At 33.7% G+C, this 15,988-nt stretch overlaps 2 protein-coding genes across 4 annotated transcripts; one reads left to right on the forward strand and one right to left on the reverse strand.

The window, feature by feature from the left end:
- Positions 1-9,159: 9,159 nt before the first annotated feature.
- On the forward strand, positions 9,160-10,194 carry LOC107845894 (agamous-like MADS-box protein AGL80). The gene has a single exon (XM_016690405.2). It carries the CDS (start codon positions 9,213-9,215, stop codon positions 9,924-9,926), a length of 714 nt encoding a protein of 237 aa, XP_016545891.1. The 5' UTR covers positions 9,160-9,212; the 3' UTR covers positions 9,927-10,194.
- A 635-nt stretch (positions 10,195-10,829) lies between these two features.
- LOC107845877 lies at positions 10,830-15,768 on the reverse strand. Of its 3 annotated transcripts, none has more exons than XM_016690385.2 (11): positions 15,622-15,768; positions 14,744-14,985; positions 14,483-14,610; positions 14,214-14,322; positions 14,040-14,079; positions 13,836-13,925; positions 13,646-13,745; positions 13,417-13,556; positions 13,205-13,307; positions 12,247-13,103; positions 10,830-11,479 (listed from the first exon to the last, which is right to left on the reverse strand). In XM_016690385.2, exons 2-11 carry the CDS (start codon positions 14,880-14,882, stop codon positions 11,239-11,241), a joined length of 1,947 nt encoding a protein of 648 aa, XP_016545871.2. In that variant the 5' UTR covers positions 14,883-14,985; positions 15,622-15,768; the 3' UTR covers positions 10,830-11,238. The 3 variants fall into 3 exon arrangements, with proteins under 3 accessions (XP_016545871.2, XP_047250344.1, XP_047250346.1); XM_047394388.1 differs by lacking the exon at positions 15,622-15,768 and adding an exon at positions 15,514-15,604; XM_047394390.1 differs by lacking the exon at positions 15,622-15,768 and adding an exon at positions 15,514-15,604 and having other exon boundaries at positions 10,830-11,581.
- Positions 15,769-15,988: the final 220 nt, after the last annotated feature.

Consider the following 15,988-nt stretch of genomic DNA (forward strand, 5'->3'; position numbering starts at 1 on the left):
ACAGTTGATATCACCTGTTCCATCTTCCTCATCAACTCCTCACTATTTATATCCTTAGTCATGTTCCACTTTTAACCATATTTTTTTAAATTAATGCTTAATTGTTTTGCTTTGTCCAGTACTAGCTTATGTTTAATGTGGAACATGCTCTGTCAGTTAAATGGAATGGTTATCTTTGCTAAATTGACTCATATTTTTGCTCTCTTTAATACATTACTATGTTGGCTAAAGTCTTTGTCTGATTGTTTTGGTGATAGTCCCAGTTGCCATGAATAGCATACCAAATCACTTTGGCTAGTATATTATTGTATTAAAATGGTTTTCGATAATGCCAAAAGGGAAAAGATAAGAGGATTGTGCAATGTTTATAACTCATTGACTAACTTGTTTCATTCTAGTGTTTTATACTTTAGTGCCTACAGATGAAGATGTTTGAATGCACAAAGACATGAGGTTAGTCATCATTAATATTGGGTACGATGTAGTTTTGATGATTAACAAACTTACAAAGTGATATGAAACACATGGCTGAAACTTGTAGCAAATCATCAATGATTAAAGACAAGGGTGGAAGAAATCAAGAATCAGATGAGTGGTTAATTCTGATAAACTTAAGGAAATAAACATGTGCTAATTTATAGAAGTTGAATTTGATTTAAACACTTGATGATAAGGGAAAACAAAGTTGAGTTGAAAAAGGAGTCCTATGGAAAGAAGGAGTTTCACTTCTGAGCATATCCTGAAGAATCCTATGTGTAGAAGGAGAAGGATTCTGCAGATTGAAGAAGTCTACGCAAGATAGGAAACATATAAATTGAAGGACTCTTTGTTAGATCAATGAAGTTTCTGATGAGTGACACATGAATGGACCATGTTACTTGAGCTGGTCTAAGCATAGGAAGACAGGTTTTAGGTTTCACTAATAGATGCAAACAAAGATTGCTTAAAGTCAGGAATGAATGAGCAAGCCTAATTTTGATATCAGGAATGAATGAGCAAGCCTAATTTTGATATACTCAAGTTACTGATCACGTGAGAAATTGAAGAAGTTGTAGTTGAGTAAAATACTTGAAGATAAGCTGATTTAAAGAGTTGAAGTTTGACTACAGCACTAAGGAGACAAGAGTTGGAATTGAAGAAAGAGTCTCACTTGAAATAGAACTCTATGTAATGAGAGTTCTGATTAAAGGAAGAGCTTGAAATAAAGAATGCCCCTCTGAAGAGTTGTGCTTAAATAGAAGATGCATCAGTTAGAATAACTTACGCACTTAAAAAGTAGAAAAGCACAATCGACAGATTGAATTCACGAAGTGCTTAGAAACACATTGAAGAACCTGGTCCTAAGTATAGAATCCAGCTAAGAATTTTAGCATTGATTTTTAGAGTTGTTCATTGTGTTTGAACTATTGATGTAATATTAGTTTCATTGTGTTATAAACTGAACTAGGAGCTAGTCTTCGAGTTGGGAAAAACTTAGAGACTTTGGGAACGCACACCTTGGGAGGTATGTGTGTAGTTAGGAATTAGAGTTTATAATTCCTAGTCGTTGAGTTAAAGGAATTAGAGTTTATAATTCCTATATGTTGGTTACAAGAGTTTTGTAATCAGTCGTTGTTGAGGCTTAGAGTTATTTAGTGAAGTTGGGGTTAAATCCTGTATAGGTGCAGGTCGTATTTTTTTACACCTTTTGAGCTGGGTGTTTTCCACGTAAAAATCGTTGTGTTCTTTCTTTTTGTTTTACTGCTTCCTTGAAACACGTCAGGTAACTCGTTCCATCGATAGGCAACAGTTAAGAAAAAATAAGATAATCAGTAGGGCACAAATTCTTAACACCAACGAGTCAACAACACTATTTTTCTTCCTATAAATATGTTGTCCCACTGGCCTGCCTTCCTAGTCTTCTAAGCGTCGACCTGCAATTATCAATAATGAGGTTACAGTGTGGTTCCGTTCTTAAGCATGAGGATAACAACAATGCTCCTCTTCATCCACTGGTGGATAAAATAGTCCAATTTTTCATTCTCATATGAGGTCAGAAAGTGGATTGACAACAGGTCGGCACAAAGTAAATCATCATGCTTAAGCATGAGCCGATCGCTCGTTAGAAATGATTTATAGATGCAAGCAATTCTATTTGATTAGTAGTATCAAGATGGTAGCTTTTGGTTGGAACGTGTGGACGACATTAGATATGTATAAGAACTTATTTTAAATGACAGACAAGATGAAATTTTGTTATAAAAAATATTCAATTGATGAATACATTACATGATCACACATTAGGAATGTATGAATCTCTTTCAAATTTCACTTTTTATAATATTGAATTCTCAATTGTGAAACTTTACCTAATATTTTACAATTTTGAACCAAACTACGCAAATTTTTACTTTTTTCAATATTTTTGATATTAAAGATCAACGTTGTGTACTGAAACAAATAAGTTGCGTTTTGTTAACTTAGTATAACCTACCAACAATAAATATTACTAACCGATATTTGTTGTAAAAGAAGATTTTATCTCTTATAAAAATCCTATAATTATAAAAGCTACTAGAATATTATCCATTAAATCGAATCACAAAAAAATAAATATTGCCATCAATATAAGTTGGTAGACCTTGAAAGTTAATAGAAAAAGATAAGATGAATATCATATCCTTTCTGCATATAAAAAAATAAAAATATTAAGTTAAATAAAAATATTAAGTTAAAATTCTAAAAATGAATGAAGAATGAAGTAAAATATTTCACTCTATGGTGTATAAATGAATGAAGAATGAAGTAAAATATTTCACTCTATGGTGTATATATAACAGATATTAAAAAGCTAGAATCTTATTTCGATTCAAATTTCATTTAAATTTAAATTCAAATTCAAATATCATATCAATTTGTTTGAAGAAGATAAGTTTATTGTTATTATTCATTATCTTGTACTTTTTTCAAATACAATCCGTAATTATCTTGTTATCACCTACTACTATTACTACTACTTATTACTATTTAATATTTTATTTGAGATATGTCTATGCAATAGTTATAACGTACTTAGAACTCTTTTATTATGGGATTCTATTTATAATAATTGCTAATAAATTTTATTATTTATCATTATCACTAAGTACTACGTACTCTCTTCCTAATATTTGTCATCTTTTATTTATTATTATATCATTTTTGAACTTTTATTTAATTATTATTCTACCACTACTACGTACCAGTGGCGGAGCCACATGCAATTCAGGGGTTCATCTGAATCCCCTTCGTCGAAAAATTATACTATTTTTATATGGTTAAAAATATTTTTATGTGTGTATTATAGATGTTGAACCCCTTTCGACTAATCCGTATATTTACTCCTGAACCCCCTCAAAGAACCACTGCTACGTACTACTCCTCTTTATTATTATTATTATTATTATTATTATTATTATTATTATTATTATTTCGTTTTGCCCCTACTACTATTATTTGGTTCTTTATTTATTTAATTTTATTATTATTATTATTAGTTGTAGTAGTCATATATTTTTACTGTTGTTCGTTGCAAGATACTGCACATATTACACACTACTACAATTACTATTAATTATTATTACTATTTTTCTTCTTCTTCTTATTATTATTCTACCACTACTACGTACTACTCCTCTTTATTATTATTTGAATTTTGATTTCTTCCACCTCGACCTCTACCTTTGGTGATTTGCCAAGGAGGATCCATACTGCATTAATTCAGAAATTGGATCAGGAATTGGATCAGCATATCATGACATATATTCGATGAGATCTTCATAAAGTGTATCTTTTGTAATAAGATCGTCAATAACTTTCCGTAATATGAGCATATGTAAATCCATATTCAGAGGAACTGCCTTTATAAAGGTGAGTAAGGACTTTGCAGAGAAGAAGTGTAGAAAGAATTTCATTATATCTGTAAACATTAATTACTTAAGTCAATGTCAAACCAATAGATTTCGTCATCAATGAATTCATTGTGATTTTCAAAAAATTCTTCTTCTATTAAGCGATGAATTAGAGTTTCTAAGATAAGAAAATGAATATCTTCATTTAAAGGAATGCATTTGATAATAGTTATTACAGTTTTTCAAAGAGGAAATATGTATAAAAACTCATATAAGATATTCTCTAGATAAAAAATCAGGCAAAGAATTTTCACTACCTCTTTTATATTGTATTTCATAATCAAACGGGGCTAATTGAGCTTGCCATCGCGCAAATATTAATTTAGAAGTATCATGTTTGAAGTCTTTATTAAACATAAATTTGACTGATTGAGCATCAGTACGAATTATAAATTTTTGGTTATACAAATCATCTTGGAATTTTAAAACACATTTTACAATAGTTAGCATTTCATGGGCTACCGTGGCGTATTTTTTCTGACTTTCCGTCCATTTACCAGAATAAAATCGAATCAAACATTCGGTCTTCGTATGGGGATTAACTTGTTTAAGTATTCCGCCATAGCCGATATTTGAAGCGTCAGTTTCAACGATTTTTAACCAGTTAGGGTTTGCAAGAGAAGTACAAGGAAGGGTTTGAACTCTATTTTTTATTAATTGTACTAAATCAGTATGTGCTTGAGTCCAAGGAGTTCTGTGATCCTTTTTTAGTCTATCATATAAAGGAGCTAAGTCTCTAGACAAATTTTTATAAAAAGGGGAAATATAGTTAAGACTACCGAGGAACCTTTGAAGCTGTTTTTTATCAGTAATAACATCGGGAAATATTTTAGCAAATTCTAGAACTCGTTGTATAGGTTCAATAGAACCTTGAGAAATATTATGTCCCAAAAATCTAATGTTTGTCTGAAATAAACTTATCTTAGGTTTAGAGATAACTAAACCGTTTTGAATAATTACTTGTTTAAACGTATGTAAATGTTTAAAATGAGATTCGAGGGTTTTTGAAAATACTAAGATATCATCAATATAGACAATGATGAAGTCCATATAGGGATTAAAAATATCATTCATAATATTTTGAAATTCGGAAGAAGCATTCTTTAAACCAAATGGCATGACATTCCATTCATACTGTCCGAAAGGAACATTAAAAGCAGTTCTATAAGTATGATTTTTATCGATTTGAATTTGCCAATATCCAGATTTTAAATCAAATTTAGAAAATATATTAGCATCATATAATCGAGAAAGTAAGTCTCTTTTATTTGGTATAGGGTATAGAATCCATTTTAAAACTTTATTCAGAGGTTTATAGTTTATAACTAGTTGAGGTTTTCCTCGTTCCTTTTCAGCAGCATTATTGACATAAAAAGCGGTACAAGACCAAGGAGATTTTGAGGGTTTTATAAGACCCTTTTGTAGAAGATTATCAATTTCTGTCTTACAGAACTCTACTAATTCTGTATTCATTTGACAGGGTCGAGATTTTGTAGGAATCTTTTCTTCACTGAAGTCATCTTCATAAGGAAGAGAAACAATATGCTTCTTTCGATTCCAGAAAGCATTTGGATGATCCGCGCAAATATCCAGAATCAATTGATTAGAAATTATTTTTATTTTTTCTTGGACTTTTATTGATTTTAAAGTATCAAAGATGTTAATACTCATTAATTCTAATTGTAAGAAATTAAGCTGATTTTGTTTCATATTGATAAGGGTATTTATATCTCTGGTTACAGGATGAGTAACAAAAGGATAAGAAATTTGTTTGTCCTTGTAAGTAGCCTTAAAACCATTTACATCAATATGAGTATACGGATAAATAGCATTTATAAATGGTGTTCCTAAAATAATAGGAGGATAAAGCTGATTTTTTACTAAAAAGAAGAAATGTGGAATGCAGACTCTGTCTCGGCAGATATGAGTATTTGGAAATTTATAATTGATATCAAGAGCATGACCAGATGCAGATTTTATTATATGAGTGGTTTTTTCAAAATACCTGGTTGGGATTAATCCTTCTTGAATACAACTAACATCAGCACCACTATCAATCATAGCAATATTGGTAACAGAAAATTCTTTATTTATCAAAATAGTGCAGTTTATATATCACTTATGAGCAGTAACAATTTGCATCATTCCCAAGAAATAATCTTTTTTCAAATCTTCTGCTGGACTGAATTTATCAATTTCAGAATTTTCAGAGTGTTCGAAATCCTTTTCTTTTCCTTTTGAAGCAAAAGATACTTCGGAAGCATCAATAATTTTTTCTTCAATTTTCAAAATTCTATGATCTGAGATCATTTGGTTTTGTTTTAAAGAAATAATCTCCTTTTCAATTGCTCAACTTCGATTTTTAAATCATTAAAGGTAGTATCTCTACCGGGGGTTTTATTTAAAGCAATTCGTCGATTTACTTCAGCTAGGGAATAAGACGTGGGAAGATTAGCAAAAGAGTTATCTTTAGAAGTACTAGTATTAGCAGAAGTTTTTTGAGTAGCAAAATGAAGGATCTTTTCACGCAGTTTGTCATCAGTAACTTCTTTTAGTAATTCGAGAACATTTTCAGCAGTAAGAGTTTGAACATTTAAATCAAGATCTTCGAATTGCGCTTGAAGTTTATACATCATTTCATCACAATTGCAAATATCATGATCACAGTCATTACATTTATTAATCTGATCGAGCTCACTATCAGAATTAGGTAATTCAAAATCATTTTCAGAAGTAGAATCAGATTCGGAATCAGAGGTATATAATAAATTATAGACTTGGTCATGAACTTCTTCAGAAAGTCCTAAGGACTTGAGTTTTTGTAATTTGCAGTTAGGAGCTATATGGCCATACTGGTTACACTTATAGCATTTAATTTTGGCTAAATCTCTTTTTGATCGATTTTTTGTGAATCTAGTAGACTTACGGAAGGATTTTCGAGCCTCACGTTCTTCCTTGCTTCTATGTCTGGAACGTTTATTTCTATAGGGTTTAGAAGACTTAGAATACTTTTGCGGTTTTCGTACAAAGGGTTTATCCATACCAAATTGCTCGCAAAAGTCCCCTAATTGAAAGAATCTTTTTAATTTCTTGACTTGGTTCCAAAATGGAGGTACAGTCGAGTTCAATAGACTTATGTTAACCTTGTCTCTGTGACGCTGTCTAGTAAGTTGTGCCTCTCTAGCCCGTATTGATGAGAAAAGGGCGAATTTTCGCACAATTAGAACTTCTAGACATGCTGGTTCAACATAAGGTTATTAAATCTCTGGCAGGCCCCATGTTTGGGTAAAAGAATCGTCCATACAGTCATAAAATTATTTAAGATTCTTTTCAATTTCGGTTGGTGCTTTGGTTCGGTCTTCCGACTTTGGCTTAATCCGATATTATTATATGGTCTGGTAGGTTGAGTGGCATACCCCAGCCTAAGAGATCCTGTATTATTATTATTATTATTATTATTATTATTATTATTATTATTATTATTATTATTATTATTATTATTATTATTATTATTATTATTATTAGTACTACTACTACTACTACTACTGCTACTGCTACTGCTACTGCTACTGCTACTGCTACTGCTACTGCTGCTGCTACTACTACTACTGCTACTGTTTCTACTACTACTACTACTACTATTACTACTGCTGCTCCTACTACTTCTACTCCTGCTACTACTGCTACTACTGCTACTACTGCTACTACTGCTACTACTACTACTACTGCTACTACTACTACTACTGCTGCTGCTGCTACTACTACTGCTGCTACTACTGCTACTACTACTACTACTACTACTACTGCTACTACTGGTGCTGCTACTACTACTACTGCTGCTGCTACTACTGCTGCTACTGTTGCTGCTGCTATTGCTACTGCTACTGTTGCTGCTACTGCTACTACTCTTCAATTATGGATTTTTATTTATTAATACAATAATTTTTTACTACTACTACTACTACTCTTCAATTATGGATTTTTATTTATTAATACAATAATTTTTTTTTTAAAAGGATAATGTATTTCAAATTCAAATACTTAATCTTTTAATCTAAAATTTTTATTACATATTTTTTAACTTTGTCTTAAAATTATCATTTGACTTATTCTTGTGTTGCCACTTGCCATCTTGTCTTACTTTTAGTTTTGTTAACTTAGTATAACCTACCAACAATAAATATTACTAACCGATATTTGTCGTAAAAGAAGATTTTATCTCTTATAAAAATCCTATAATTATATAAGCTATAAGCGCAAAAAAGACGTCAACTTTTCTCTAAAATAGAAAGTAAAAGATATAACTTTGACTACTTATGTATATTCGTATTAGTCCGTACGATAATTATAATTTATTATTTTTTTCCTAAAATTGTGCTTTCTAAATAAGAAAAAAAATAATTTTTTATATGTATGATTTATCTATTGATTGACTACATTTTTGTCCATGTATCTAATGACTATATAAGATTACATAAAATAGCAGTTATAGTTTTATTTTTAAAGCTTACTATAATTACCTTTTATATAATGTGTGCATCAAAATGTTTACGTGCACTATATGATCCGTAAAATATTTGAAAATTGAAATCGTTACAATTTTTGTTGACAATTTTAAAGTAAATGGATAAGTTAATGACAAATTCCATGATATTTTTACTTTTATTCGTATTTGCAGCAGAATTATTATTAGAATTTTCTTATGATAATTATTATTTGACATGTTAACAAAATCAGATATTATTAAGAAAATTCTAATTAGTTATTAGTTTAGTTTTTCTCGACTTGAGAAACACATATGCGTGTGTATACGACGTAAATTTTTCAAAGAAGGAAATTCATATGAATCCTCACGGCATCATAACTCTGCATTTGGTAACAAAAATTGTATTTATCCTAGATAATTAAATGTGTTAATAATGTAGATATTTGAGTACTAAATTATTTCCAAATGTGTTATGTCAATCATGATATGCAAACTAATGCAAAATCTTCCATATTAATTTGTAAATATTTGGACACTAAATTATTTACCAAATATGCAAACAAATAAAATGCAAAATATTTCATATTAATTTGTAAATATTTGGACACTAAATTATTTACCAAATATGCAAACAAATAAAATGCAAAATATTTCATATTAATTAGAGAATATCTTCATATTTTTATATAATATGATCATTCCAAGCTACAAAAGAACACAAAACTCTATATCTATCTTATTTTCCCACCTTGTTTGCATATTTGTTGCATCCAAGAAAGCAAAAAACAAAAGAAAAAATGACAAGAAAGAAGGTGAAGTTAGCTTATATCACTAATGATTCATCAAGAAAAGCAACATTCAAGAAAAGGAAGAAAGGTTTGATGAAGAAGGTGAGTGAATTAAGCACCCTTTGTGGTATTGATGCTTGTGCTATTATTTATAGTCCTTATGACAACTCACCGGAAGTGTGGCCAAACATCATGGGAGCTCAACACGTGCTGTCAGAGTTCAAGAGGATGCCCGAGATGGAGCAGAGCAAGAAGATGGTGAATCAAGAGAGTTTCATGAAGCAGAGGATTGCAAAAGCGAGCGAGCAGCTGAAGAAGCAGAGCAAGGAGAACAGGGAGAAGGAAATGACTGAAGTTATGTATCAGGCTCTGGCCGGAAAAGGTTTGCAAAATTTGAACCTGGGAGATCTGAACGATCTCAGCTGGGTGATCGATCAGAATATGAAGGGGATCTACAAGAGGATTGAGGCGATTAAAAAAGGAGCTTCGACTTCATCTTCTTCTGCTGCAGCAGCGCCGCAGGTAGCTGCTGAGCGTAAGCCTGCTGTGACGGGGTTGGGATTGGAAGGAATGCAGAGGACACAAGCAGAGTGGTTTAATGATTGGATGAACAACAACACAAGTGAACAACAACTTGGTTTTGGACATGGAAATGAGATGATCATTACCAACTTCAATAATAACCACAATGCTAATGTGTGGCCTAATGATTTCTTTCCTTAGATTTAATTTTCATGCATGGTACTTCGGAATCGATAGTAAATCCTATTTTCGATAGGGGCAGTTGATAACTGAATCCGATTTTATCCATTATTTTCATATTCGTCTTTCTGAATTTTGGTTTATGTTTTTTTTTGTTGTTATTTTCTAAATTTGATTGAACAATTTGGAGTTTTTTTTTTTTATATGTATAAAAGTGTTATTATTCTAATAAATTATGTCACCAAGAACTCCAATTCATTGCTATTATTATGACATTTTGTAGATAATGATAAATAAATAAAGACAATTAAAATGAGTTTGATCATTTACCATAAATTCGAAGAATCATAATTCATACGTATATTTAACCATTTAAACTATTTTTTGCCAATTTAAACATGTCTATTAATATATGTTGCTTATATAGTAAAGTTCAAGAAGTGAATCATGTTGTAAATACTCTTAAATTAACATTCTTGCATGTAAATCAAAACTTTATAACAATTATTATGACTATTAATTATTCTATGTCTGTCATTAATTTTAATGTTTTTCTTTTACAAAGCAACTTAGAGAAAACTTGCGAGTATAATCCATGTATAATATATATATAACCACATATAATTTGTGTATAATCTATATATACCGGCTAGAAAAAATAAACAGTAAATCCGCCCAATCCAACAGGCTATCTGCGTAAAAATCCCTTATAAATATGAGCATGTTTAGTTACATTGTGTTACACAAAACTATGTTGCTCGGAGTCTTCCGAAATAAAGTGTCGGTTGTGTGTCAGATCCTGCAAAAGTTATCAAATGCAAGAATAATCCATGTATAATATGTATATAACCACGTATAATTTGTGTATGATCTATATGTACCGGCTAGAAAAAGTAAATAGTAAATCCACCGAATCCAACAAGGTAACTGCGTAAAAATCACTTATAAATATGAGCATGTTTAGTTACATTGTAAAAAGGGCAGCCTGATGCACTAAAGCTCCCGTATTACTGTACGCAACCTTACCTTGCATTTATGCCAGAGGCTGTTTCCAAGGCTTGAACTCGTAACGTTTAACATGGGAGTAACTTCACCAGTTACTACAAGGCTCCCTTCAAAACTATGTTACACAAAACTATGCTGCTCGGAGTCTTCCAAAAGAAAGTGTCGGTTGTGTGTCAGATCCTGCAAAATCTATTGAATTTCGGAGGGTCCACCACGGGTGCGACAACATTTCTGGAGGGTTCGAGCAACAATAGATACAAAACAACCTAGAATTGACCTTATTTTACATCTTTAATAACTATAGTTGCTTTCCTATGAACAAAACTTGTTACTCTTTATCAACTCTTGACTTGTCTTGAAAATACAGGCAGCAGTAAAATGGTAGCTTTCTTTTTCTTTTACCATTCTTTTTACCGGGGACGGTATCTGCATGGACAGACGCGACATTATCTTCCTTCGACTGGTCTACTGAGGTACGTGCAGCAGCGTGTGGTGCGTCGCCTGGTGATGCAGGAGCAACCTTCTTGATGTGGTTAGCTTCCCTCGTGCACAAACTAAAACTTGTACGCCTGGAGAAAAACTCGTTGAGCATATGATCAAAGGCGTTATCATCAAATCATGCCGTTCAAACAAAAGATAAAGTGTCCTCGGAACTTATGTTGCTCGCACCCCTGTGGGATCCTCCAAAAAAGCATTGGTGTTAGAGGATCCGACACGCATACAGTCAACACAAACGCGATAATATTTTTGATGAGTCCGAGCCAACATAGATTGGAACAACCTCTTCTTTATACATGAGTCAATCTTTCAGATTTTCCTTTTGTAAAGGAGTTGCAGGAATCTCTACATGGCTATGATGTTTTGCAATTCTAAGTGCCCGTTTGGAAAATAAATATTCCGTTTCTACCGGATCAATGTAACAAGTAAAAAGGGCAGCACGGCGCACTAAAGCTCCCGCTATGCGCAAGGTCTGGGGAAGGGCCCCACCACAAGGATGTATTGTACACAGCCTTACCTTGCATTTTTGCAAGAGGCTGTTTCCCATTCTCCCGAATCAATGTAACAAGTAAAAAAGGGCAGCCCGGTGCACTAAAGCACCCACTATGCGCAGGGTCCGGGGAAGGGTCCCACCACAAGGGTGTATTGTATGCAGCCTTACCTTGGATTTCTGCTAGAGGCTATTTCCAAGGCTTGAACCCGTGACCTCCTGGTCACACGACAGCAACTTTACCAGTTACTCGAAGGATCAACGTAACAAGTACGATGTAGAATAGATAATCTTAGTACAATTCATTATTTCAATGAAGCCTCTTGCTATTAAGCCAAAAAAAATTACCTGGAGCTATGACTAGCAGAGCTGGTCCTTTGTTCGTTAAGTGTCGCCTCTGACAATTCTTTTTCGGGTGATTCAGCACGAGCTACAACACTTCCATGAATTCGATCAGTTTCTGATGATTTTGAGTCTTTCCGTCCATCCTCCTCTACACCTAAAGATTTAACAGTAGTGTTTCCGGAAACAGATCTAATTTCCAAATTATGTTCGAAATCCCTTATGATAGAAATAGCCTTCTCCAAAGTTCCCAGTGCTTGTCGGACCTCAGAGCTAATCACAACCTTCTTGTTGTTAGCAGGCACATTTACGAGTTGATTAGCAGGAGAATCGCGGAGTTTCATGTCATTCTTGTCTAAACTTACAGTCGATTCAGTTGTGTCTTCATTAATTTCCTCTATTTCACTGTGAACTTTGTTGTCTTTAACCACAACGTTGTCCTGCTCCGATGAACTGATTAAACCATTATCAAAATGCACCTTCTTCTCGGGGCTTTTATCTTCAACGTTTGTTCTCGTTACTTGATCCGGGTGAACATAGACGTCTCTTATCATGTCTAGGAGTTCTAAAGTACCATTATCATCACTTTTCCGTTCGTCGAGTTGAAGAGATGCATCTTTCTTGAAGTCTTTTTGCAGTCCCGAAGATCCACTATCATCTCTTGTCCCTTCATCGAGGATAACACGTGCTTCTTTGCCATTTCTTTTCTCTTTGTCCAGATGACACACATCTTTCTTCTGTTCCAAAGTCGCATCGCCATTAGGTATATTATCTGAATAAAGTGCTTTTCGTATTCGAGCATATAGTGTATCTTTTAGAACGTTGCTGAAATCTTGGTCACCTTTGGTAACTGAAGCTACTTCCTACAAACAAAAACGTTGAACTTAAATATCGGTTTGATCAGCATCGTTTTCCCAAAAAGTGAACAATCCGAAACAGAAGTGGTAACTGAATTGGCATTAACCTTTTTATAAAGCTTGAAACCGGCACCTACGAGCTGCCTTGAGATGAAATTGATGAGCGAAGGAGGAATAAAGTCCAGTTTGATATCCATGTTTGCTATTGTCCTGTAGAATTTGAAAGCACAAAAAGCGAGAAAATTTTCAACGAAGAGCGTAGCATGAAAAGGCAATAGGAAGCGTTTGAAGCTGATAATACATCCTATGTCAAAGTTACCTGAAGTAGCTACGATTATCAGTGACTTTCTGGATAGCAAAACCTCCCACCACGTCAATGCGTACTACATCTTGTGGGAGTGGTATTCCGTCTTTCGAGTACCCATGAGTACTTCTATCTACACTATCTACGTCAGAAATCTGGAGACATTAACACAACAATACGTTACTCTAATGTTGACGAGAACAAATATGATAATGGAAAACGTCGCGGACTTTCACAAGCTTACCGAATTCAGAAGCACTACTATTAGACCATCTTGAAGGTATTCAAATACAAAGAAATGTACGAGGGCCTCCCTTGTCGACAATGGCCATGAAAGCTTCATCCTTTCTTCCAAGTAAAACATATATCAGTATATTAGCGATATATAACGAGAACAAAATAAACGTCTATTTACAACTATAAAGATGACAGACCTTACTAAACATATTTGTTCACCCTCTCTGATCTTCTGCACGCACTCCGAGGCTGCAACCTTAAATGTTGGAATTGTAGTTTGCGGCCACCTGATCCCAAAATAAGGCGTATTAGGACACGTTGTTGGGAATATCCCTTGAGCATGTTAAACATAAAAGGCTGCTGAGATAATGCAATGAGTCTTTAGCGTACGGGATCCTCACCATTTATTGTAGAACTCTGCCCCCCACGAGATGCATAAACCTGAAACAGCCGGTTTTGTATTACCAAAGGTGTCCGATACTAAAGAAACACGAATTTTCTGGAGGTGACGTTGATTAATAACCACCCCAACGGTAAATATAAGACAAAATAGTTGCGATTTTAATCTATCTTACAAACATCTGATGGGCCATCGACATAGCCTTCGACAAGGAGGGTATGGAAGGGAGTTCCTTCCGGTCCCTCTCGATACATAACACGGTAGTCTTCAGTATCTTGTTTAATCTGCAGAAGGAAGCGAACCGGCATTTACTCTCATAGCGAATAACAGATGGGGAGAAGTACTTTGCCTAGCATGCATACTAAAGACTAAAATATCGACATTGGTAAGCAGGCAGTTCTAAGAATCGGAAAAGATAATCTACGAATATGATAGATGGCATACTTTCCAAACACCGCATGCTGCTTCAGAAGATTTTGCCTTCTCGCTATCAGTTACAGATGTACTCCTTAACATGCTTAGGAAGTTTGCCATTTCCTTGGTTCTTCTCTCTACCAAATTGTCACTACATTCTGCCAAAAAAAGAGGGGTGAGGCGGGTGGCGGTAGGCCTCGTTGCTTAAGTATTTGTTAGATGATACGGGTTTTAGAATTACGTGACTCCCTATTAACGTAACATCCAGATTCAAAGTCACATAGAACAAACCTTGAAGACCACATTCTGACGAGCGTAGCATTTGATTCTTGACAAGGTTCTTAAGTAAATCATCATTCACAAGATCATGAGACGACAACGTCTGATCCAATTTATCCCGGTATTCAGAGATGTTACCATTGTCCCTCATATTGCATATCCTAGATAAACAGAACTGTCTCCTCTCAAATTCTTAAAAGCCGCAACAGCTATAAAAGAACAATGTTCTTTCGTTGTTCCAAGTATGAATAGACCTACAAATTTACGACAATCGTGTTTCAGAAAAGCTTCTCAGCATAGACACGTTTGTGTGAACACAACTACGCCTCAGTCTCAAACAAACAAAACCATTATTCATAACAAGGCTCACAGCAAATGGTATTAGTTCGACAAAAATCAAGGATTACATACTGCTATTCCCATCTTTCGTCGAACAAACAAAACAGAAATCCCATCTTTCCTCAAACAAACGAAACAGAAATCCCATCTTTCCTCAAACAAACAAATCAGAAATCCCATCTTTTCTCAATCAAATAAAACAGAAATGACGACAAAATTATCACAACCCACAAAGACGTGAACTTTAACAATCAAGCTCAAGCGACCATCCAATCAACAAAAATCAAGAATTCACGTAAACAGAAATGACCACAAAGAAAGGTCATAAACCATAAAGACGTAAACTTTAACAATCAGAAACTCAAGCAATCATCCAATAAACAAAAAGTCAAACCAACACCAGAAGCAAAGAATCAAAATTTCATCCAAGATTAAACTTTTACCTCACTCAGCACCTTTTTTGAAGTAAATAAAACTAGAATCTTGAAATTTAAAGCATGACCCAATAAAGGAAAAGACAGAATCTACAAACACATACAACAACAACTAACCTCAGTCTCTAACAAATGCCCAACTTCTTCATTAAGCTTATTTCAACCATTATCAACAAAGAAAGGGGCAGTCCAGTGCACTAAAGCTCTCGCTATGAAGTGGTCCGGGGAAGGGCCAAACCACATAAGTCTATTTTACACAGCCTTACCTAGACATGACTAGAAAATGGTCATATACCACAAAGACATGAAATTTATCAATAAAAAACTCAAGCAATCCTCCAATCAGCCAAAATCAATAATTCACATACTGCTATTCCCATCTTCTCCTCAAACAAACAACACAGAAATGACCCCAAAGACATGAACTTTAACAATCAAAAACTCAAGCAATCATCCAAAATCAACAAAAACAAACCAAAAGCTA

The sequence above is a fragment of the Capsicum annuum genome, chromosome 8, assembly GCF_002878395.1.
Source record: "Capsicum annuum cultivar UCD-10X-F1 chromosome 8, UCD10Xv1.1, whole genome shotgun sequence".
Lineage (NCBI taxonomy): Eukaryota > Viridiplantae > Streptophyta > Magnoliopsida > Solanales > Solanaceae > Capsicum > Capsicum annuum.

Bases quoted from the DNA above. Each gene is read 5' to 3' on its own strand.
- LOC107845894 (XM_016690405.2), top strand. From the start codon at position 9,213: ATGACAAGAAAGAAGGTGAAGTTAGCTTATATCACTAATGATTCATCA.
- LOC107845877 (XM_016690385.2), bottom strand. From the start codon at position 14,882: ATGAGGGACAATGGTAACATCTCTGAATACCGGGATAAATTGGATCAG. The intron at 14,611-14,743 runs GTTTGTTCTATG...TTTTTTTGGCAG, and splicing joins GTCAGAATGTGGTCTTCAAG to AATGTAGTGACAATTTGGTA. The intron at 14,323-14,482 runs GTATGCCATCTA...TTCCTTCTGCAG, and splicing joins CAGCATGCGGTGTTTGGAAA to ATTAAACAAGATACTGAAGA.